Below are 24,077 nucleotides of genomic sequence, written 5' to 3'. Positions count from 1 at the left end.
TCTCAGGCTGAGTTAGGGACAGCAATCACTTAGCGTCCTTGGTTTGGGCCACTGGGGGAGGTAGTTTGGGGCAAACCTTTTAACAAGCAATCAAGAATGCCCCTGTAGCTGGCAGCAGAAACCATTTCTGGCCTGGTTTTTTTGGCCAGAGGTTAAACCTTGACAGGAATTTCAGCGTTTCCCCTGCAAATAAGGGCTAAACAGGCACTGCTCAAATGCTCTGAACACCTTACTGGACTTTTCACCCTCTAGTACAACATCATTACTGTCAGGGGAATAATTTTCTTGCAAAGTGAGTGGGCCACACAAACTTTTTCAGGGGTGCCTCCCCCTTTCAAATTGCAATTCACATTCTGACTTTAATCTAACTAAGAATATGTAAACTCTCTTGTGTTACAACCCCATCACCTGATTCAAATTATGAGGTTCTGACCTGACAATCTTTGACTGTCATTCATTAGCAACAGGTCTCACGACAGAATTCAAGTTATTATGTAAGTCTGCAAGAGCTTTCCTTCATATGTATTCATGTTAGGATGATTTCAGGTACCCTCTGTTACCGGCCATATCTCAGGACTGCGACAAAGCTGTGCTTTAAACCGACAAATGAAGAGAAACCCATTCTACAGAAGTCTCACATTCTTGTGAACAGCATCTGCCTGGACATGCCTCTACCATCCAGGTTGTAAAGGAGCTTCACTACTTAATGGGCTTGACAGTTAAATGTCCACTCTCTGAAGAGAAGATGACCAGGTGACCCAGTTTTTTGCAGTGGCCCAGCCACAACTCGACAGCTCTTTGCTAAGGAGGTCCAGCTCACTAGAGATTTAAGCCTGTTCAAATCAAAACTGACCTGACAACAGGAGATTACAGTCAACAAGGCTGTGAATGTCCAACAGTTCCTACTCCAGCTGTCTTTCCACTATAGACTAGTATCAATAGACCAGTTCAAACAAAACAGCTTAAGAGACCAATTCCTTTATGTTATGAGACAAAATATCTCCTCATAAGATTAACACAGACGTCAAGAGTAAATCTGGCAAAGTAGTTTTTTGTAGTTATGTACTGTAAGCCCCATAAGCCATCCAAACAGAAATATGTTTGGAATTTAGGCTACACATTATGCTGTACAAATCCATATTATTGAAAATATCTTATTGAAATTATTAAAAAGAGTAGGTGGTCCCCACTTTTTGAACAAAGGGTTTTCCTGGAAACCCAGCTGGAAATGGAACCTTCTTGAAATGAATTCTATTTCTATTCATTCACAGACACAAGGTTACAAGTGGGCACTGGATTACTGAAGACAGGCTGGGAATATACATTTTCACAAAAATGCCACATTTAAAAGACTGAATCAAATATTCATAAATATTTGCATAAATATTAGTTTATTGAAACTAACCGACATATACAAAATACAGTAAAAATATTCAATGCCGTGAACTGCACTAGTTGACAGGGGATGACAGGATACAAGATGCAAATTATGATACAATAAGTAGATCAAATCTTCAGATTCCCCCCACACGATTTCTTGATGTACAGCCAAATTCCGCTATTAATAAACAAACATTTTTATAACTTTCAATTTCAAAATGGCAGCACAATCAGTCCAGAACATTTTCTCTGTTCTTTTTTGTAGCTGGGCTCAGGACTCACATCAGTGCTGACTGGAGTGCAGCTTTACTCCACGCTGTAGGCTCATATATGATAAACTTTCACTTGGTCATTTGCCCTGTTGTTATGGTAACATTTCTATCTCTAAAAGCAAATGCTAGCTGGAAAGCTACAACAGCTCTGAATAAAGCAGCTACCTCCATTGAGTTTTTCATTTTTTTTCACAACGTAAACAGCTGGTTGCTTCTTTACAGCTAGAAAATTTGTTTGCTGACATTTTTGTTGGATACCAATGCCTCGGTACACACAAGAGAGATTATTATTAGGAACAGATTAAGAAAAAAACAATGCCTTTCCTTTACTGAATAACCAATAGATTGATCTAGAATATACAGGCCTTGATTTGAGTGATGGTTCTGGATCAAATAAACCAACAAAACTCAGCCTGTTCTACAATTATACTTGAGGTGTTCGACTTCAGGCCACAGTCCGTCTCTCACAGCCTTGGGATTTCTTGCCCAGTGCAGAACGGCACGTTTACAGGAGGGACTGCAATAGCTGTTCTTTATCCAAGCTCATGGCTGCTGTGAAAGAATGTTCCTCAGCCACCCTTAATGGTTGTGGATTATAATGGAGGCCTGAACTCATTCTCTTCTCATAACAGCTGCAAGGTTGCTTCCCAGTAGCGCTGGCTCTCCATCAACAGTGGTACCTACGTCATTCCATTTTTACTGCCGTGCCCCCCACCCCCCGGCACTCACACACTCGGTCCCACAGGCTCTACATTTATAGACTCATATTTCAGCTGGGGTTTATAGGTGGATGCACAGCAGATTCATTCCAATAATGAAAACCTCTAACCTGTAAGAAATGCTGAACAAAGACCACTGTTCGAAATGGATAATTATGACACTTGCAGTTACCATGAGCAATTGCAAATGACCACAAATAGAAGACAGAAAGAAACACAGGTCTCTGTGACATCAGGAACACAGAGAGGGGTTGATGGGGACTGGCTATTGAATTTTGAAAATGTTAGGAATATTTTATGAAATCAGTCTAAAATTTTCACACACAAAATGGATATAAAATGTCAAAGAAATCTTGCAGTTAGAATAAAATGCATTAAGAATGAATACAAATTGACACAAACTGGAAGTCTTTCTGACAACATTGCGCAGAATATATTCTCTCCATACAATTGCTTTTTCCTGAAAAATGTTTCATGATGGTTCTTTATGATGTAAACAGCAATATAATATAATCAGATAGCTTAGCTGCATGTCCTGACTTGGAATAAATCACTACTTTGATATGCAATGCAAAATCTGTTCAAACTTCAATTACTTAAAAAAGTCAATTTCCAAAAAGCCACAATCTACAAACTGTGCTGTAAACAAAGACAGATTTATGTGCCATAAAAAACGTAGAGGTCAAATAAATTACTAAATACTATTAAAGAGTGCACAGTTAAATGGAACTGTAGAAATAAAACATATACAGGAGAAGCATCACTGTGTCTGTCTGTAAACCCTAAAAGGTGCAACGCTCTTTTAGCTTTGATGACGAGAGTTACCAGTCTGCTGCAGTATCACCCCAACAGCAAAGCCTAACTCCCGTAGCGCATCAGGTGCTTCGCGAATGATGCTAACTGCTCCTGAGCGCGCAGAGCTGCCAGCCCATTTCCAGCGTGTCAGGATTTTCTGGCTGAATCACAACCACTGACCAGTTTCATGACCCAAGCCAGCAAGAAGGGTGATAGACAACAGACGAGAAACAACCGTTCAGCAACATTTCAGCAGTTGTTCCTCTCAAGAGGCTGTTTAAGACTGGAATAAAACACACAGTAGCAGCAAAATGCAGACACCTACAAAAAGCAAGCACTGTGCACAAGTGGAAGATGGGGAAATTTACTGAGCTGTGGAGAGAAACTGAGTGTTTATTTTATAATACTGGGAACATGGAAACTGGTTGGAAACAGAAGTCTGTCTTTATAGTAATGGTAGCTTGGTGAGTTTTCATCAAAGTTTTGTACCCTTACACCTCTGAGTGAGCTAGCAAGAGTATAGTAAGCTTGGCTACTAATAGGCTTAGTAATATTAGCAGCCTTATGCTGATCTGGTGACATTTAGACTCCACGATTCCAAAACTTGTCTTGTGCCAAAAAAGGGACATTCAGCTAACCATACCTATGAAATACTTAACATGTGAATAGGAAAATGTGCCTGTTAGAATCTCCCCCTGACAAATGCCTGAGCCAAACTTCAAAAATGAGTGCCGCATCTCTCAAATGCAGCATGCAGAGAAAGCAGATGATGCAACTGGGACACCATCCAACACAATTTCACAGAAATAACCTTAAGACCAGTTCTGTCATTGCTGGACACAAGTCTCTGCGTCAAACCGATGATAAAAACCACAGAAATGTGGTACACATAATCTTCTACTGCCGTTTTGCAGCGAAGACAGCGTTAAGGCAGGGTAACTGTCTGAGGAAGTTCATGACGGCGCAACAACACTCCTTTCGTATGTTTTAAGATGTTGTGCCTTTTTATAGCTTTATGGTTTACGCAAGCGTGCCAACTGGCTTCTGTAACTGCGAAGACACAGGCTGCAGTTAACAGTGAAATGTAACATGTTGCCAGAATGCCACACAGATAATAACAAGATTCTGTTACAGTAATGCTGACAAACATATACTTAAATTGATCAAAATTAAAACCAAAGTTTTGTTTTCAAAAGACGTATGAACGAACCAGAAAGCTATCATTTCTTGGGCGGAAAACAACGGTGTGATGTTTCATAAGAGTTGCTGTTGTGTCGTCGCATCCTGCCTGGCCAATTCGCACCTCTCCTCTTAAGCAAGCTGACGGAGTGTAGTACAGTAACATTAGGCTGCTCCTCTCTGCTGAGTCTGAACGGTGTTTTGAAAAGTTAACCATACAGCAGTCAACTGTGATTCCTCATTAAATTAAATGCAAATGAATTAAGAGAACATGATGCCATATTGTTAGTACTGCATCCGAATCTGCACCCCAAATACGTAAACGATCACCGCGTTTTTGTAAATTAAAAACTGGATTTTCCCGCTACCGTTTGTTATCATAAAGCTAGGCAACGTTGACAAAAACACAAATTCTTGTCTATTTACGTCGCAATCTGGACCTAGTCAAGAAGCTCGCTACACAGAGTATGTAGGCTGTATGTTCGTGGAACTGTGTGGGGTTTTACGAGAGTAGTTACTTTTCTTGCTAGTTACAACACCTTTTCCAACAAAGGTGACTCTCATTTTCCCCAGAACATGACAGAGGAAGAACCGGTTAGCTAGCTAACTAGCTAGCTAATCAGCTGTGATCTTGCATACAGGCCGCATGCTTCGCCGCCACCTTCTCCCTGACTAGCAACATCTCACGTATGTACGGCTGTGTACATCTTTAAGCATTGAGGTAGCTAACGTGTAATTACCATTTAGCTAATTACCTATACGTCCCATGTTAGCTAACTAAATACTGTTACCTCTGCAAACAAGGCATTAGCTAAAGTGACTGCATGTTGATAACTAAGGCTAGCTACTACTAACTTCATAGCTAAAGTTTTCTAACTGTATAATAAAATCAGCTAGTCTAGTGAACTAGCTGGCTAGCTCACATGCAACTACCCTGCTATTCTGAAAAGCACTGGGGCATGGGAATGAAAAAGGCGAGATACCTTACCTGCATCCCTGGCAGGCCACCCTGAACCGGGGAGCGAGCCATGGCGTCACGCAAGTTGAATCAGGAAAATCAAGCAACCAGTAGGGACCAAATTTCTGAGATGTGGATCTTGAAAACTACGACGTTACTACGATATCCAGTCTTCTTGCTTTCCGGAGCGATTCTGAATCCAGTCCAGACAAAAACAGATTTCCCACCAGAAACAACGAATTATTGCTAGCTTGTTTGCTAGCTAGCATGCTACAGCAATCAAATAAAATCACAATCGCCAGCCCGAGTTCGGTACCCTCTAAAGCGTTTCGTCAGAACACAGAGGGTCTTTTCGTTTTGGATTAGCTGTCTTATAAGAGTTAGATTTAAGTTATATGCACTGCAATGCAAAAACTATTAGAGTCTACCTGGCTACAGTGAAAATCAATATATAGTAAAACAGCTAAGTAGCTAGCTAGTGTTAAAACGTATGCACTACAGGTGAAGTATCCCTCCTAGGCATTCTAGTTAGCTAGCTAGCTAACTGCTACCTACAGTAGCCAGCCAGATATGTATTCAGCAACCAAGTGGATGCAAGCTTCTACTGGGTGGCTTAGCTACCTACTCTTGCTAATAACTAATGCCACTCTTCCGCTGATTGCTCTCCCTCGCATACAGGGCACATTTGTTTCAAGATCCCTCAACGCCAATCCGGTGCACTACCTGTACTCTGACCCACCAGCCACAGCGCAAAACATGAGAGGTCTTCAACTGTAACTTAGCAGTTATATTGTTAGCTAACGTTACTATCCACCTCACTCTGCTTCCGTCCCCGCCGCCATCTTGTTAGCGCTGTCACTCTGACATCAGGGCGGATCCGAACGCCCAATGACACTTCCAGTACTACAGGGGGCGCAAGACTCTGCATCCGCGGTTCAGCTACCGGTCCCGGTTACGACTCAGTTTACCGATAAATATTTGCGTGATTCCAGCAATGCCAGGAGATTATCGGTCTTAAATTAATGTGTGATGGGAAATTTAAATAAAGGCAAAGTCTGCGATCAAAGAATGTGTTATGTTATTTCGACGTTATAGTTATTGAGATTTGCAGATTTAGTAAAGCTATTTTTTCGTCTCTAGATTGACAGCCATAATTTTTAAAATATTAACGCACAGAAAGAAAAATCCTAATTACACGTCCTCAGTAAAATGCAGCCGCTCTGTTAGTCATGTTCCCGAAATGCAAATACATATATTAATATAAAAACAAACAAACAAAAAAGACTAATGGCAAAGAGACTAACGTTAAAGTTTTTTTCTCGACATTGCATGCTTTATTTATTAGCAGCTATTGTTAAGAAAGACAATTTGTTATAACCAAGGTAGCCTGAGTCAGGGTTCGAATTACGGGGGGGATTGTAAATATTGCAAAGTATGGTCCACTTCAGGGGTGTCTGAAATTGTTTCAAAAATTTCAAAAATGCAGGCATTTTCACAAGGAAACCTAGTGAAACAGAGCAAGCTTACACATGACCTAACGGCAGTAAGACATTCAGAGCCAGAAGTATATTTGGCAGGTGAAGGTGATTCTCCCAAAGTCTTCTTAAATACATCTGCAGCTATTTCAACAGCAAACATAAATATCGTTAAATGTCTACTTCTAAAACACAACAGTCTAAAACAGTAGTCAGTCCTGATATGAATGTGTCACAATGAATACTACAATTTCAACCAATCCATCAAACGGGTGTGGATCAGAGGCCACAGTTTACATTAGTCATAATCCCCACACTCTGCTCTCTTGTGCAAGAACACAATGATCTTGCAAGATCCAAATCAGCCACATCACAAATAACAGTCTAAATACCTGGTATTAACCTGGTACCAGCTCAATGATAACTTTCCCTCTGAGCTGTAGGCCTAACACATGATCAATGCCCAGACATACACCAGTGTGGTTGATAATGACAACCTCACCCAGCTGCATCATGCCTGCGTCTTCTGGGTTATGTCTCTGTTCACTCATTTCACTCACAGTCTTGAATGACAGTTTCATTGCAGCATTTGATTAAAATACAGGCACTGGGCTATCTTGTGCCGTTTGGATCTGCAATTTATCTGGCCAAGCTCATGTTTTTAAAGTCTGAATGTTATGCCCTGTCCACCTATGGAGAAAGCTCACAATGCAATTTAAGTATCTCCCTAGTTTGTTTTGTAAACCAACAATTCTGCTGTATAAATATGTTTTACACAGGAGACCCAGTGCAGTTTCACTAACAATATATACTCTTTCACAATGCTACTAAATATTCATGGTATTTAAATAGTTTTCAACTGTTTAACTAGGCCTACCATTACAATAAAATATTAATATTGTAATTTTAATTTTCAGATGAAGGGACATAGACAGTAGGCCTATAACATTCAGGATTCCTTAGTTTATCCTTTTGTCAAATGAAACAAAAGAGGTAGCAGGTCGAAAAAGTAGCCTTAAATTATTTTCAAAATCTTAGAAATTCACATTGAGCGACATGTTGTTTTAATTAATAGTTTATTAAATGTTAATAGCGCCATCTTGTGGCAACTGACTGATAATTTTGGGATAAAAGGTGAACGCAATCTCCTCTAAACAATAAGAGTGGCTTTGCTGAGAAGCGAAACACGTTAATCAGGCTCACAATCCCAAGTAAATTATCTGTGTTTATTTAGAAATTAAACCGATCTGTTCTTCACTTACTGTCTCATCGATGAGTAGGAGCTAAACAAACTCGTATGTTGCTCACGAAAAGATTGGACAAAACAGGAACATGACATGTTGATTCTACATTCAGTCGCAGATGAGAGGGATCAACCGCATATCTCACAAATCACTGCTAATCATCTAATGCAATAAGGAGCAACATGCATTTCTTGTTCTTCACATTTCATAACTAAGGTAATAACTAGGCAGACACAGAAGTGTGCAGAGAAATGAGCAAATTTTAATTAAAAGGTAAGCATTAGGAAAGCTTTCAATTTAAATACAGACAGTGACTTTATATTAAATAAAAATTAAAAACCCCTTTACTTCCCAAATATAAAATGATTTCAATAAAAATGAAACAAACATCAAAAATGGTAAAAGCTTCATATTACAACCACCTCTTCCACAGTACACACTGTTACTGGTTCTACACCCCATTGCTTTGGCAAGAAGGATGAATATCATCTTTACAGTGTATGAACCGAACACAGCAAGACACCTCCCAAAAAGACAAAATATTGCACTCCTTTTTTATGTACAAGGATGAACACAGGATACAGCTGTGCAATGACCGTAAATGTTTTCTCTAAAATGTCCTCAGTCTAAGACATTGAAATATACAGAGCAGAAGGCTAAAGTGGTCGTAGGATAATCTCTTTAAAATAAGACGCATTTGTGTAGGAATTTAACAGTCTTCACGCAGAGAGATGAATATGCCAATATATACTGTGCAACAAATATTACTCACTGAAAGCTCACAGAGTGGACTCCAGAGCAGACATTTATCACACACCCGAATACTGTACATACAAAATTATTGACAAGAGTTAAGAACCTGTAAATAAAAACAGACACACAAACAAAGAAAAAGTATCTATCAGATAGATCCAGGGAAATAATTAAATGCACAAGGGGTTCTTTTTTTGCTTAAGAATCCCCATTGGGACGTCTCCACAGGAAACATTACATTCGACACCCAGATACAGTCCAGGACGGAGAAGGTATGGATCATATTTCACCATTAAACGCCTCTAAATTGCTGGAGAAGGTATGGGTCATATTTTGACATTGAACACCTCTGAATCAGTTTGCTTTTGCTTGTGCAATCCCTTTACCCCCATCTCTTCCTGGGCAAATACGTGCACATCCACCAAAGAGGGAGCTCTATGTGTGCTGTTATTGGATGGGGAAAAAAACATCTGCATTGTGGCCCTGCCAATCACGTTATTACTGAGTCAAGCGTTTTCTCCACCACTAGCAGGTAAGTGACCTCACGTCAGTAGTGATGCAGATCTGTGTGTGTGTGTGTGTGTGTGTGTGTTTGCCTCACACTACAGAGGAGGAGCTGGGGATTCCCTGGATGGTGGTGCTGGTGGGCGTGCCACTGATGGCGTTGAAGATGTGCAGAGAGTCTGGCAATGCGTTCTTCATGCCATCCTCTACCGGGATTATCTGAAGAGGAGAGAAGTTAAGGGTTAAGGCACAGCTTCTCTCGCACAACTCACACTTATTAAGATGAGCATAGATCTCAAAGTGTTATTACCATCCGATCTGCCCATGTCAGCATGAGGAGAAAAAGGCAAAACATGAGTTATTTTCAAAATACTGAATGAACCTACTGCTCAATATGACCTTGGAACTCACAGTATGGGACAGTATCATTAGGACCACCAAATTATTGCTCATAACTATGCATTAGCTTTATTATCTCATTATTCTATTTGTGTTCCTATTTCAAAATATAATAAAAATAATATTAAAATGACATTTTAAATGAACTTTCCCAAAAGCAAAGATAGCATTATCATCAGTTCTGAGGAGAATTCTGCCCTACCGGCTCATGCATAATGGCAGACAGCTCTCTGGCCAGGTCCCTGTAATTCGCCTTCATCTCATCATGGTACTCCTGCTGGTCCTCTTTAATCAGTCGCTCATTGATGTTCAAGCCTTGGCCACAGGCATCCACAAATTGCCTGAACACACCCAAAGGCAGCATATCTCAGTGACAGCCATGACCTTTCACAAATAAAGACAGGCAAACAGGAGCTACTCTTTTGTATGTATCGGCATGGCGCTCACCTGAAGACCTCTTTCAGCTGCTTCACCTTGTTGTCAGGGTATTTCTTGGCATTGGCATCATCCAGGAAAGCCCTTGCATAAGCAAGCGGACCAGCATTTACCTGAAGCAGAGACGAAGGGCAAGTCACTTCACTGATGTCTGTCACTGAATGGAACAACAGTTTCAAATTGCTGTATGTAACCATGTCACTTGGACACACATTTTGACAATAAAAAAAATCACCACATAAGTTTGAAATCACTTTAGTCTTCCTCTGAATCTGAGAGAAGGCTGAGTGAATACAGCCACAGTGAGATGTGTAGAGCATTACATGGACACTCCACTCATGAGGCACACTTTTGGGAAGGTGGTGTTGACATTTTTGAGTGACTCTTTGAGAATTTCTGCGCATGTGTGTCTACAAGAGTTTGTGTGTGTGTGTGCGTGTGTGTGTGTGTGTGTGAGAGAGAGAGAGAGAGAGAGAGAGAGAGAGAGAGAGAGAGAAAGAATTTCTGTGGATGCACTGTACCCGTTTGTGTCTGTGAGAGCTTTTGTGCGCGTGTGTGTGTGTGTGAGAGACAGTGGCTGCATATGCGGAGGTGTGACAGTATACCTGGACGCTGATGCTGCCCTGCAGTTTGAGTTGCAGGCGGATCATGTCCACCTCGCTGGCAGAGCAGAGCTGCCGCAGCTCTGCCACCTTCTTGCTCATCTCGTCGATGGCCACCTCAATGGGGTTCAGGTCTGTGTGGTGCTGGTACATCACAGCGATGCGCTTCTTCACATAAGGGAAACAGTGTGTCGCTGAAAGGGAGATGGAGAGACATGAACCTGTGCTGTTGCCTGGATCCCACAATTACAGTTTTATTATCTCAAAACACAGCAGATCTGTTTCACATTTTCAATAAATAAGCCCACACAAATATTGAAGTGTGGAATCTGTAGGTGTTTCAATAAAAAAAAACAATTTAGGCAGTGTTGTGGGAAATGCTGACAAGCCTTCTGAAGTCCTAAATTAATCTGACAATAATATCAAACTTTGGGACATTCTAAAAGACCAAATTTAGTATTATGTATTGTTGTACCATGTATTGCGGCATTGTAAGTTTATTATTATGAGTGCTGGTGAGGAAATCATATATCTTGTTACTTAAAATCCCTATGTCTCTGTATGGATGGCCCTGTGTTGTCTGGCAAAGAGACACCCACTGGTCAGGATGGTCCTGCGTTTGCACTGCTCCTCCACCCCGCCCTGCTTCTTGCCCGACACGGTAAACGGCATCTCGAACACAAAGCGACGGATGTTATGGCTCCTCTCGAAGTCCGTCTTCCTGTCCACCAGCTCTCTTTCCTCCAGGAACGGGGTCACGTGGGTCACTTGGATGTAGGCATATTTGGAGTCCAGATCTTTTGGGTTTATCTGCACATAATTGTTTTTTTTTGTTTAAGTGGTTGCAACACCAGAAAGCAAGGAGAACTTCACACTCAGAGCCCTGCAATCAACTTCACTTCCAAACTTAATGCCTACATTCACAAAGCCTCTTTTCTACATACAAAACAGTAAAAATGTAATTAGAATATAAACACTTATAAACAGGAAGCATGAGAACAGAAGACAAGAGAATCACTGTTCAACTCAATTTGCAGCCCTTAAAATGATGGCCAGTAAACTAACACATGGGTCATTCAGTAATATACAACCTTTAGGATATTTCTTAGAAAGATGTTATATACAATTCTCTAGCTGGGGTAATAATATGAAATATGAAAATTTCCCCACTAAATTAAATTGTTTGAAATTGCATAGAATGAAGGTTTAAGCGTCATTTGTCCTGTCAGTGAAACACTGCAGACCTGCACTTCCATGGCACTTTCTCAGAATAGCTTTACATGCTTTGGGGTTCAAATGTCTTCTTTCATCATTACTCCTGTCAATGAAACAATACAGACCCGGACGTCCACAGTAGTCTCTCAGAATAACTTTAAATGCTTTGAGGTTTAAATGTCTGCTTTTATCTGTGTTTTGTATTCTTATCTTGTAATAACACACCATCAGTGACATTATCATTAGATACACACAGATAATTCACACGCTTGCTGATACTGACAGATACTGTCACGAAAATAGAATAAGATAACATAGGAATGCCAGGACAAATAGTATCTCTGGTGTTCCTGCTTTACAATAACCAGTAGTTTTAACAATGCAATTAGAAAATTAGCACAGAGAGAAGAAACTCCAGGGCAGTGTGTGTCTGAACTTATACCTCCCAAAACGTTCCCACAAAACAGCATTAAAACAAACTGATTTTTGAGGGTAGCCGATCAAAGATTTTTAAAAATCTGACGTTACAGTAGAGGTAGGCTCTTCTGAAGGTGACAAAATAGGGTTCTATCCAAATGAGGGAATATGTCAGTCAAAAGCAGAAGCTTTTCTGCTGGAGCTTAATGCACACCATCAATGGCTAAAAATTGGACTTGGAGATGCATATCTTGTGTCTGCCTCTTTATCAGCACTCTTCATCTGTTTTGTCAATAGAAATGATTCGATGCAGCTTAGCTTGGTTATTTTATTTATTTTTTCAATTTATGTTTTTGCATTTTCAACCCCTTTTTGGCGACTGCCAGTTGTACATTAGGCTTGGCTCATTACCATATCCCCCGTCTCGCACTATAAGTCCCACAGTGCAGCAGGAAGTGCACTCATGGAACTCATCCCTTCAAAAAAGAATTGGCTGGGTCAGGCAACACTAGCTACTGTAAATTAACTTTAGATAAATATAAAGTGTTTAAAACTAGAAATTGTCACATGCCATATATGTGTTAGCCTGGGAGTGATAAGATTAGAAACCAAAAGGGTTATCAGTGTCGAAAGATGTTTATTTTAAGCAAGAACACTAATGCCTTATCAGGGGTTCTCTGCTCAAAGGAAAGTAAAATACCAAAGAGAAACTGACACTCTCTATCTTGCTCACTTTTGATTTCATATCTGGAGCAGTTACCATGTTAACAGGACCTCTGGCGTCAGACCATGCCCTCGTACCCACCTAAAATAATAAATATTTACCGGGACTTGACATTGATTGCATAATATTGAAGGCAAATGTTTTAAACTTTTTTGAGTCTATAATGTCCTAATTTATTTGCATCAACAGTGACAGTGCCAGACTTTAAAATACTTATCAATACACCAGGTACAGATGCAATCCATGATATAAGTTAATGCCAAAACTACATGCAGGGATCAAAGAGTGTTAGACTGAGGCCATGAAACACCCTTACCTTCCCAGAGTCCTGGATCATCTTCACGTTCTCCGGGCCAAACTTATCAGAGTAGAGCTTGAGCAGCCGCTGGGAAATCTCGGAAAGGGGGGTGAATTTGGGCTCTTTGTAGATATATTCTTTCCCGTCCTCATCCTCAAAGAAGCCCTGAGAGGCCAGAAACACAACTTTCAGTTATGCACTTTCAACTTCACCCTCTCTGCCATGTGTACTAGAATTGACATGTGTACTGGATACTAACAGATTTCAGTATCTGAATGAAATGTCTAAAAGTAACTTGGAAATGACATTGTATGGACAACAGTGGAGGTATAAAAATGGGCACAGCTGGTTGAGGTTATTAAATCACTGAAAATGTGTAACCGACTGTGCTCTACAACACTCTGTGGAACCTCCACCCCACACTATCCAAGCCCAGAATGTGCAGCTCTGCATTTATCAGAGGGGGGCCCCGCATGAGTGACAGTGTGTTTATGTATGTATGTATGCATGTGTGTGTCTATGCAAAGCAGGAATTTCTCTATAGCCTCAGCCAAATGAAATGAAACCAAGGCATGTGACCATATTTAAACATAACCCTGACTCTGTTGTGACAACTGGCAAAGAATGATGTTGTGGCACACAGCTCAACGAAGACTTTAAGAGGGGATCAACTCAGAAGACAGAATCTAAGAAGAGGAGGAAAAGGCAAAAGTGTTCTCTTGATTAGACAGGAATATTGGTCCCTTTTTATTGCTGTTTTTCAACAAGAGTAACAGGTTAAATCACCTAACCACCTATTCTCCGCACACCACCTCTCTAAACAAATTGTATGTATACTTATATAAAACTCAAAATCGCTCAATATCGTGGTGCATCATGAATGATGAAATTTATGTCACGAACATTTATCAATATCTAAAATCCAAATTCATTATTATAAACAAATTTAAAGAGAGCAATTTTGATTTTGAGTGTAAACACAATAACCTTGAGGCAGGATAAGCTTGGAATGTCTGTATGCCTGCCTTATCTTTGAACCAAGTGGTGTGCTTCATTTCATGCGTTTCATATTTTCACACATGAACAAGCACACACACTTGTGTCTATGGCTTGATGCTCTAAATCTAGCTAGAATCAATACCAGGAGCTACTTTATCAAATATATCACCATCTCACTACAGTATAAAATAACAGTACTGATAATGAGTTTTTTAGTGTGACAAATTAGCCACGAGAGGGAGCCTGTGCAGAAATTACATCAAAGGGGCAAGGGTCTGTAATGTCGACTTGCGCTTGTTTGAACTGGGAAAGAGGCATATTTATCTCAATGTAGTAGCAGCATGGCTTGGCTTGTGAGCTGTAAAAAGTCCTCGCTTATTTTACTGAAATGTGCAATTTAAGAATGTTACCCTACATTAGATGTTCTGGGGAAAAGCGCATAAAAATAACAACATGAACACAAAATAACGGACTAAAAACTTTCCACAAGAAGCTGGACAGGCACATCTCTAAAACCATGAGGAAGGACTGAGGATACAGCTTGCTTTCCAATGACAGGATTTTCATGAATCCATTTCAAGCATGTTACAACAAAGCCTTGACAAACTGATGTAGCTCTATCATCATGATTTTTTTCACCAGCAAGCATGTAAAGTCCCCATAACAGTGCTGTATGGTTGTATCAACATCACAGTGCAACCACAATGTTGTAACAACCTCATGCCTTAGCTGGGACATTTATTCCAGCTACATCAGTGCTGACAAATCGCAATGGAAGCATGTACCTTCCACATGAACCTTTAATGCCAAGGCCATTGGCCACCATGAGCCAGAACAGCACGGAGACATCACTACGATGCTGAAATGGATGAGCCACAGAATGTGGATGTGATGGATTAAGGATCTTTAACTCTGACTACACTGACAGGAGCACATCAAAAATCAGAAGCTCTAATGCAGTGCATCTACTGCATTACGGGCTGTTCTTGAGTTCATTTACCTCTGTTTCAGTGTCAGAAACCTGGTACTGCTACAGGGTTGTAAGACAATCAGAAACAAAAGGACAGTTATTCCTACTCTAGCAGGAGAGAAGTCATGTTGAGACTGAAATACCATAGAAGTAATAGACAGAAACCGTAGCATGACCAAACGGACTACAAAGAAGCTAGTTTTAGATACTTTAACACACAACAGCAGAAGAAGAAACAAAGGACAATGACAACTAAAATATGCTCAAGTGCCAATGAGAGAGCAATATACGTGAAGGCAAATTGACAACACTTTTTTGATTGTAGCAAGCAAACCCGAATGCTGTTTTTTTCAGCCACAGGACCTGTGTTTTTACTTCCATACTTTTTTACATTTACTGTTGGAAAGCTGCAGGGACAACCGATAATACTGAGGTGAACTTTCAGCGGGACTCTGTGGCTGAAAAAACACAGTGGTTTCGAAGCACAGTACCACATCACACTGAAAGCTTTAAGCTGCTGAGGACAGCCTATTGCAAAACTTACCGCTGCCTTTAAGGAAGAAAAAAAAAGCAGAAAGATTCAATTAAAATGTATAATAGGAGGACAGGTTAAGGGGTTCATGCCTTTAAAAACAAAATGGGTTATTGCAACATTCATAGGTATGCCCTTCATTTGGACAAAAAAATTAGAAGCAAAACTGCAGTCGCTGGTAAACTTGCCTCCTCTTTGAAAAATGCTTACCTAAGACTCTGGGTATAACTTAACAATAGCAAAAGGAGGCAGTTATATACTGAGTCTACACTATACTACCTTAGAGCCAGCTCTCAGAACAGAACATTCAGATGAAATTATAATGAACAGGGTTGAAACGTCAAAGCGATCAGTCTGGCTTATGGACTATCCTCTCTCTGGCAGAATCGCTGGCCCCTCAGCCCAATCCACGCACCAAGCACCCATGCCTCACCTGGCCAAAGAACGCCACTCTGAAGTAGGTACCCAGCAGCCTCTTTCCAGTGTGCATGACCTCTGTCACCTTGCTGTAGGCACGATGCAGTGTGTCGTACAGGTGTGCCAGTTTCTGCACAACACAAACGATGAGACACTATCACTATCACCACTAAACCACCATAAAAGCGTATGCAGCCACACTATTTGGGGCTCAGGCTAGCATTTAGTCTCTTAGTCAGAGCCAGGCCTTCCTGTGACCTGCAGGCTGAAATGCAAGGTTTTCCCTCACTTGAGGAAAATCAGTACAGCATGTATGAATGCACACAGGTGTGGTGCGGTACCTCAAAGTCTCTGCGCTTTTCGTAGATGGGGATAATGAGTTTGTAGATGTCAGAGATGAGCTCGTAGCGCTCAGCCTTCCACAGTCCGTCCGCACACTCCTCTAGCAGCTCCATGAGTACATCCTGTGGCGGGTTAACAGTGACATTTCCCACAAGGGGCATTTTTCACTATACAGATATGCAACATACTGCAACCACAATACATGAAATACATGAAATACATGGCAAACATAGTAAATGCGCTTTCGTTTAAAAATGATCTGGTTAAAACTCTAAGTTATAAACACATCATATAGGGAAGTTCAGGACTGACCCCTTTCATGCATGTCTGTTGCATGAAAGTGAGACTCAGCAACTCATACTGATTATAGAGATGCAAAAGATAACTGGAATATATGCCTAGCTGGTCCAACTCAAACTTAAAATCATCACTCGTAACCATGTGTGCAGAATTTAATACATACCATAATCAGGAGGCTCCTATTATTTTTAAATGTAGAGGTTGCTCATCACCTGCCATTACTGTACTATCCGTTTTATATAATTTTACAGGTGGACATTAAGTTTTTACAGGTTTCAGCATGAAAAAGAATAGTGAGAGAGTATATCACCCACACTCACTCCCAGTCCAGGAGGCCATTACAGAGTTCAGGGTCAGTGAGCCATCAGCGCAGGCCTGACAGCAGCAGATCAGCACTCCTCCCTCACCTCATTAAAGTGGACGTCCTGCATGCCTACATCCTCCATCATGGACACCTCCTCGTCAATGTTGGGCGTGACCACTCGAAACGCTGAGCAGCCCTGCTTGAACATGCCTGTGACACAGGGAAAAGGGCAGAGCGATGGCACATCTAAAACTACAACGTCACACTTTCACTGCCTGAAATAACCAAAACAGAAAAAGCTGCTTTTAATATCACTGTCAAACAGATGACAAAAATAAAATGGCACACTGCAACTGCAGTTTGCACATGTGCCCAACACATTGAAAATTTTATACTGCAGTGTATTTTGGGAAATGTATCTGTGTACATGTAAAGAGCTAATTAATTAACGGAAGCAATTAAGCTAGAGGTAACTGCAGTGAAAACCGGTGAATGCACTAGTCACCAGGAAATGAGTTGCACACCTCTGATGTACACTGGAAATGTACCAGATTGTTTTATGGATTCATATCTACTGAGGAATCCGTTGAGTCAGTTTCAATTGGAATGACAGAGAGTAGGAATATGTTCAGTGAATAGAGAGACGCCACTGAAAGGATTTCAGCTGCAGTGACACTTGTCCCATGCGTCTGAAACTACCTTTTCTTCTCAGGTATTCTGCTACCAGTGCTGCCACATGCACGTAGCACATCGCTGCCTAAAGAGAACAGAAACAGTCAGGTTAATCAATGAAGCTGACCATACAGTACACTTCAGATATCAGAACGCTACTCCTTTTATCATTGTGTTTTTAGATTTCGGGTTTAATCCTGTCTGCCCCTGGCCTGGCCGGGACTCACCTCAGACAAGTCCCCGTTCTTGACGTGGATGCGGGCCATGCTGTCCAGCCAGGTCTTGCGCAGCTCCGGGGTGCTGGCGTAGGACTTGGCCAGGCTGTACTGCAGGTCCACCAGCATCTCCGGGTCCCTCTCGTGCTCCTTCATCTGCGCCGTGGCCATCAGCACCGTGCGGATCCTCTTGGTCAGGTCCTTCACGTCTGATGGGAAGGCTGTATTCTGGGGTCAGCAAGGGGAATCGACGTGCGGAGTGACCGCCGTGTACAATGCACAGAGGTACATGCATTACCTCACCGCTTTTTCATACAACAGGGATTTCTATTTATGATGAGAACATGCCTCCTGCAATAATCATCACAATGACTTCTTCACAAATAAACCACAAAGTTGAGTCCGGACTCAACTGCTGACACCGCAGGGTAGTGGCTGACCTTGATGGTCTTGTCGCTGTTGGCACAGTTGTTGATGATGGACAGAGACTGCTGGAAGCGTGTTCCTCCGATTCCAATGACATCTGCGATTAGCTGACTGACTGCAATCACCACCTGGAGGGGGGAGGAGGGGAGAGGCAGAGGATCCAACGCTGCACTACCAAACTCTTGTTCACATCTGTGGCCATTTTTACACAGCAGGTCACTGAGCATGTAGAACTATCCCATGGGTATGGGTGGCCGTGTTGCATAGCGGTAAGGAGGAGGACTTGTAACCGAAAGCTTGCCGGTTCAATTCCCTGCTGGGGCACTGCTGTTGTACCCTTGGGCAAGGTACTCAACCCAGAATATGCCTCAGTGAATATCCAGCTAAATGGGTAACCTATGTGAAAAACTGTAACCTATGTAAGTCACTCTGGATAAGAACACCTGCTAAATTCCAATAATGTAATGGAATGTGAGCGCAGCCGTGTCATAACAGCCACAGTGTCACTTCAGCGACACACAGCCCTCGCTCACCTGCAGGTGTGTGCGGACAAAGGACTTGCGCCCGGTGTAGTCGAAGTTGCTCTTCATGAGGAAGTAGAGCAGGTGGGCGGCGTCGTTGCGGATGGAGCTCAGCTTGGAGTTGCAGCACTTCAGGATCTCGTAGCAGAAGGAGGCGCACATGTCGGCGCGACCCTCGAAGAAGGTGCAGGGGAACTGGCGGGAAAAGAGAGAGTGACATGACGAGGGGCTTGTGTTAACAGGCACATACGGTTGTTCTCTGTAAGATAATCAGCAGCTTACAGTACCTTTCCCGTTTAACATGTATATCAAATTACAGCCCTATCTGGAAAGTGAATATCAGGTGAAGCTGCTGTATGTGCCAAGTGCACAGCAAACTGATGGCTCTTAAAAGGCAGATTTAGAGATACCTGTGTTGCCGATAAAACCCATTTCCTGGGTTATTTTTTCCTCATATAGTAATCTGAAGCGGATATTCCAGTCAATGAACACCTGTCAAAGTTTGAAAGATGTTTAAAACTGATTAAAACTGTGAAACAGCCCTTTCTTACCTTGTAAATGAAGGTACGCAGAGAGGTAAAGACCTGCTTGAGGGCAGTCTCAGACTGGTTGATCTGAAGGAAGCAGAGGTGGACCTCAAACACCTTCTTCATCAGGGGGTTATGGCCATGGTCAGCGCACAGCTGATTCTGGGGAGACAGGATGTGCTGTGAGGCCAATCTAAAGGCAGGTTTGTGAGCTCACTCATTGCACAGCAAACTGTCATTTAGAAGAAGCCCTTACTCAGACTTTATATTTAAAATTTTCTAACCACTGTACAAATCACACTCTTCTCTTTAAAAAGGATTCAATCCTCAAGTTTTACTTCACTACTCCAATACTGGTTAATCATGTTTTGCATGACATCACATTAAAGCAACTTACATAGGATATAATTTTTACATTATCCATTTATACAGCTGGATATGAGGCAATGCCCACATTTTCTGTGTAACCTTTCTGTAATTTTGAGAGCCACCAGCTCTTAAGCTTTCTTTGTGTACTGCAGAGTGAGGCCAGGCGGAGGTGTGCAGCATACCCTGAATCCCGTGATGAAAATGCTGAGGGTGTCCAGCACAGTCAGGCACACCTCGGTGGCGATGTTGCCCTCCAGGAGAGACTGGTTCAGCACGTCAGCCTCAGAGTGGGTGTAGGCTGCAGAAACACAGCAGCACTTTGGGCCTTCACCGCTCAACCCACTCAACATTTCAGAAAACAGGCACATAACCTCATGGATTTGATGAGTAATGTTCTGAGAATTCATCGAGTTATAAAATGCAAGACCAGTCATCATCATCAGTATTATGCCAAAAGCATTAAAAAAATGAGATTGTATGAGTACATGAAAATTATATTTCACCTTTCAGAGATGAGCACAATCAAATGCAGGGTTGTCAGAGACAGTAATGAAATGGGGACAGAGGGACCAGACAAAACAGTTTGGAAAGGCACATTCCCAGCTTTCACGGCATGCTCTTAACATGACGGAATTAAGTATTGAAGAGCTTATAATGGTTTGCAAGCTGACTGTCAACCTGGTACATTCTTACCATTGTCTACAGATATTCCAAGAACACTTGAAATCTTTCTTACACTGAAAACACAAAGAGAGTCACTTCATTAACTGAGATATGTCTGTTACAGATGTGCCCAAAATGGAAAAAGTTCCTAGTCATTGCTGAAATACAAATGGATAGAGAACCTGGTGTCATTGACAGCCATATCTAACCTAAGGGCTGAGCTGTTATGGACGTTGAAATACACATACCTTCCAGCAACACACAAAGACGTCTCTGCTGTATTAACCTGTTTAAACACGCGTGCCCTACAAATGATGCTGGGTAGAGGGTGGTCGGTCTGGGCTGGTGAGCACATATGAGATGAGGATGATGATGATGAGGAGGAGGAGGAGGGCGACTAGTGAGGGAGGAGCAGAGAGAACTCTGGGAGCAGACCGCACTTACTGTGGTTAAAAGTGTAAGAGTTATCCAGGCTGCTGAGCTGCTGTAAGCGGGCATGCATCATTCCCGCCCTGTTACGGGACACAGGCAGAGTCTGAGACTTCCGCTCATGTGCTACGGGTCCCGCCCCTTCCTGGTTCCTGATGAGGAAACAGGACATAGAGCACTGTTAGAGGCGTGGCCAAACGGCAGCCAGGCCGGGGTTAGTAAGCAGAGTAGCGTGTACACACAGAACACATCAACTGTATCCACAATGACAGGAAAGGAAGAATGAACACGCAGCTTAAAAAGAACATAAAGACACTCAGTGAGTATAGTCTTGGACTGCGGACATCATGAGAAAATGGTGTCAATACCACTCCCCCCCAACTTTTGGTATTTTGGTGTTAAGTTGTTACAGTCTTCCTCAAGCTTGGATACACCAATGCGGGGTTATGGAGGCCATGCAGTGGTTCAGAGATGTTTGTTTGACATGCAGATACTACAGCCAACCAGAACTTGTTAGTAGCAGCCCAAGCTCAGGCACACGACAATGGGAAAGTCACACTAACTTCAGTTAAGTAGTTGGATATGTGTGGTAAAGGGTTTCAGAAAAACCACTCATGACAGAGAAACAACAGCATGCTTTGTTCAGCAAAGGAACAGGAACACCAACTGCAAAAAAACAATTTACTTAAGAAGAAAAGTCATCTCATTTTAAAATTACTCATCTTAAACGAATGTACACAATTTATTTGGCATTGTCTTACAATACTAGTTTCTGTTTTTCAAATTATTATATTTCTTATAATCTTACTGCATCTTATAATTATGAACTTCATACAGTCTTGATTTCAGATGGAGGCTCTTGTCCTGTTAAGCTAAGAAAATGATTTTTTTGCAGTGCTGGTAGTCTTACCCAAGCAGGAGAGGGCAGGAGCCATGTGTTTTGACTATATAAAACTTGCCAGCATTTAAGTGCAAAAAAACAGAGAGTGAAGGAGGGTTAAAGAAGAGCGATGACCCAGAACCCACCGTGCACCAGTGCCAGCACCAGTGTGTGTGTGTGCGTGTGTGTGCATGTACGTGTATGTGTATACATGTGTGTGAATGTATGTGTCTTTTAGGTGGATATGTTGAAGAGGTGCAGTACCATTATGCACAACCCACAAGGCAACAAACCAAACCATATAATGTTAATAACACGGATGCTCAATTAAGAAATGCAGTTTTAAATCATTTTGGACCTGTCAATGAAATATGTCAGAGATGTAGCCTTTTAAAATGCAAACAGTCATATTGGATATTAATTTAATAAAGCTAGACTCACACCCCTCTAGCTGGAATAAACACATTACTAAAAATTTTGATGAACAAAGAAATCAGAAAACAAGTATCCCCAGAACAACAGAAGAGGCATGTTCATTCTGGCAGTTTGAAAGAGGAAATGCATAACATTAAATAAAAGACTTCTTTTCAAAAAATGTAATGCGAACAAAAGGGTTATTTTAATTCAGAATTGTACTGAAAATGGTAATTTATCTGGTATTGATTTCCTGTTTTTATTACTGTGTTTACATTACTATGTGTTTATATCTTTACTATTTCTACTATTTCTGTAGTGTAGAAAGCATTGAGATGAAAACATTACCTGGCAAAGTATCGCTTCCCCATGTATCTGAACTGATGGAGACACACCCTGCAGTGAGAGAAACAAGAGATCAAGTTCCTCTCAAGCACAGAGATGTACATTATGACTTCTGAGCTAAAACCCAGGTAATGTGCTTGATTCTATTAAGCATACATAGCAACAATAGTATCACTATAGTTACAGCTAGAATGTTAAATGTAAATGTCTGTCCTGTATGTTAATAGCACCTTCAGTCTGTGTGTTGGATTAAACTCTCACACTGTCCTCAGGCCATGACTCACATGTGAGAAGGTGCATGGTGTCTGGGGGTCAACACTTACTCTATGAGTATGAAGAAGTCCATCAGTTCAGCTGAGCTGGCCTTGTTCCAGTAAGTGAACAGAGCATCTGGAGGAGAGGGAGGGCGAGTGATTTAATCCAAGAAAAGCCCTAACACAAGGGACTGAGAGTGGCAAAGTAAATGAGGATAAGTGAGGAAATAAACCCCATGCGTGACATCCGACTGTATATGTCGAGCATTATACAGCAAATGCATATAGCCTGGTCCATTGGCTATGCTCCAAATACCCTACTTCCATACTACAAACACTCATATTGAGCACAGAAGCTGGTAGTTGGCCTGTTAAGTAGTCCAAAATGAGTGTGTACAGGCATATATGTTATCATGTTTTGGAATGTTTCTCATCGATACTCAAGAAGATTACACTGCATTTGGAATGACATGGCAGAAAAAGAGACAAGAATTCATTAGCAAATGTGCATGTATGATTTGGTATTCCACATGACATGCTTATCCCATAATAGCTTCCCATGAGCTCCTTTCCCAATCACTTTCCAGCAGAATAATCCTGTACAACTGAAATACTCAACAAATCAGCTTTAAAAACACTCTCCAATGAAATACATTCATCACTTCAGTACATTCTTCAAACTATTATGTGCCTTAGAAGCAGCCACTGGTCCTTCTATGCGGTACACACAAGCTGGCCAGCAGACAGCAGGGACAGGCGAGGTGAAGGTTCGGCGGCGGCCGTACCCTCGGACATGCTCTTGAGCACGTGCAGGAAGCACATGAGCAGGCTCTTGATCTCGGCCTGGTCCAGTTTGTCACAGCGCAGGATCGTGCTTCCCAGAGCTGAGGCGGGCTGGTTCTGATGGGGAGAGGGGACTGTCAGAGATTTGAGCAAACAGAGAGACAGACACCCCCGCCACAGCACTCACACACACCTGGAGCTGCTCCCCTCCCTTCCTCCCACGTTACTTGCACACATGGTCCATTCCACTCTCCAGACACCTAACTGTCAGGCTCTTTCATTCTAATTTTTAACAGAATAGCACGTTTAGTTATCTACCTGCAGTGTAACAAGTAATCCTGGATCT

General features: G+C 41.7%; 2 protein-coding genes across 6 annotated transcripts in view; both read right to left on the bottom strand.

Annotated features, from left to right (window-relative positions):
* LOC118788881 (serine/threonine-protein kinase 24-like) overlaps positions 1-6,149 on the bottom strand; it is a 31,208-nt gene extending 25,059 nt beyond the window's left edge. The window contains exons 1-2 of one of the 2 annotated variants that reach the window (XM_036545062.1): positions 6,027-6,149; positions 5,334-5,496 (exon numbers count right to left, since the gene is read on the bottom strand). In XM_036545062.1, coding sequence (XP_036400955.1) covers positions 5,334-5,375 — 42 coding nt within the window. In that variant the 5' untranslated portion in view covers positions 5,376-5,496; positions 6,027-6,149. Of the gene's footprint in view, positions 1-5,333 lie in introns of both variants that reach the window. The other variant, XM_036545061.1, reaches the window with a different exon arrangement.
* Positions 6,150-8,312: 2,163 nt separating this feature from the next.
* Positions 8,313-24,077, bottom strand: part of LOC118789496 (dedicator of cytokinesis protein 9-like) — a 58,553-nt gene continuing 42,788 nt past the window's right edge. Inside the window, exons 35-55 of one of the 4 annotated variants that reach the window (XM_036545951.1) lie at positions 23,734-23,848; positions 23,018-23,084; positions 22,698-22,745; positions 21,071-21,138; positions 20,146-20,261; positions 19,619-19,756; positions 19,080-19,262; positions 18,561-18,674; positions 18,133-18,348; positions 17,933-17,990; positions 17,337-17,443; positions 16,629-16,751; positions 16,304-16,417; positions 15,883-15,888; positions 15,369-15,398; positions 13,388-13,534; positions 11,315-11,525; positions 10,719-10,909; positions 10,126-10,226; positions 9,881-10,019; positions 8,313-9,498 (exon numbers count right to left, since the gene is read on the bottom strand). In XM_036545951.1, the coding sequence (XP_036401844.1) occupies positions 9,373-9,498; positions 9,881-10,019; positions 10,126-10,226; positions 10,719-10,909; positions 11,315-11,525; positions 13,388-13,534; positions 15,369-15,398; positions 15,883-15,888; positions 16,304-16,417; positions 16,629-16,751; positions 17,337-17,443; positions 17,933-17,990; positions 18,133-18,348; positions 18,561-18,674; positions 19,080-19,262; positions 19,619-19,756; positions 20,146-20,261; positions 21,071-21,138; positions 22,698-22,745; positions 23,018-23,084; positions 23,734-23,848 (2,418 nt within the window). In that variant the 3' untranslated portion in view covers positions 8,313-9,372. Of the gene's footprint in view, positions 9,499-9,880; positions 10,020-10,125; positions 10,227-10,718; positions 10,910-11,314; positions 11,526-13,387; positions 13,535-15,368; positions 15,399-15,882; positions 15,889-16,303; positions 16,418-16,628; positions 16,752-17,336; positions 17,444-17,932; positions 17,991-18,132; positions 18,349-18,560; positions 18,675-19,079; positions 19,263-19,618; positions 19,757-20,145; positions 20,262-20,656; positions 20,701-21,070; positions 21,208-22,697; positions 22,746-23,017; positions 23,085-23,733; positions 23,849-24,077 lie in introns of all 4 variants that reach the window. The other 3 variants (XM_036545948.1, XM_036545949.1, XM_036545950.1) reach the window with 3 other exon arrangements.

This window comes from Megalops cyprinoides, chromosome 14, assembly GCF_013368585.1.
Source record: "Megalops cyprinoides isolate fMegCyp1 chromosome 14, fMegCyp1.pri, whole genome shotgun sequence".
NCBI classification, from domain to species: domain Eukaryota; kingdom Metazoa; phylum Chordata; class Actinopteri; order Elopiformes; family Megalopidae; genus Megalops; species Megalops cyprinoides.
The sequence above is the reverse complement of the archived record's forward strand: the minus strand, read 5'-3'. Positions and strand labels throughout refer to the sequence as shown.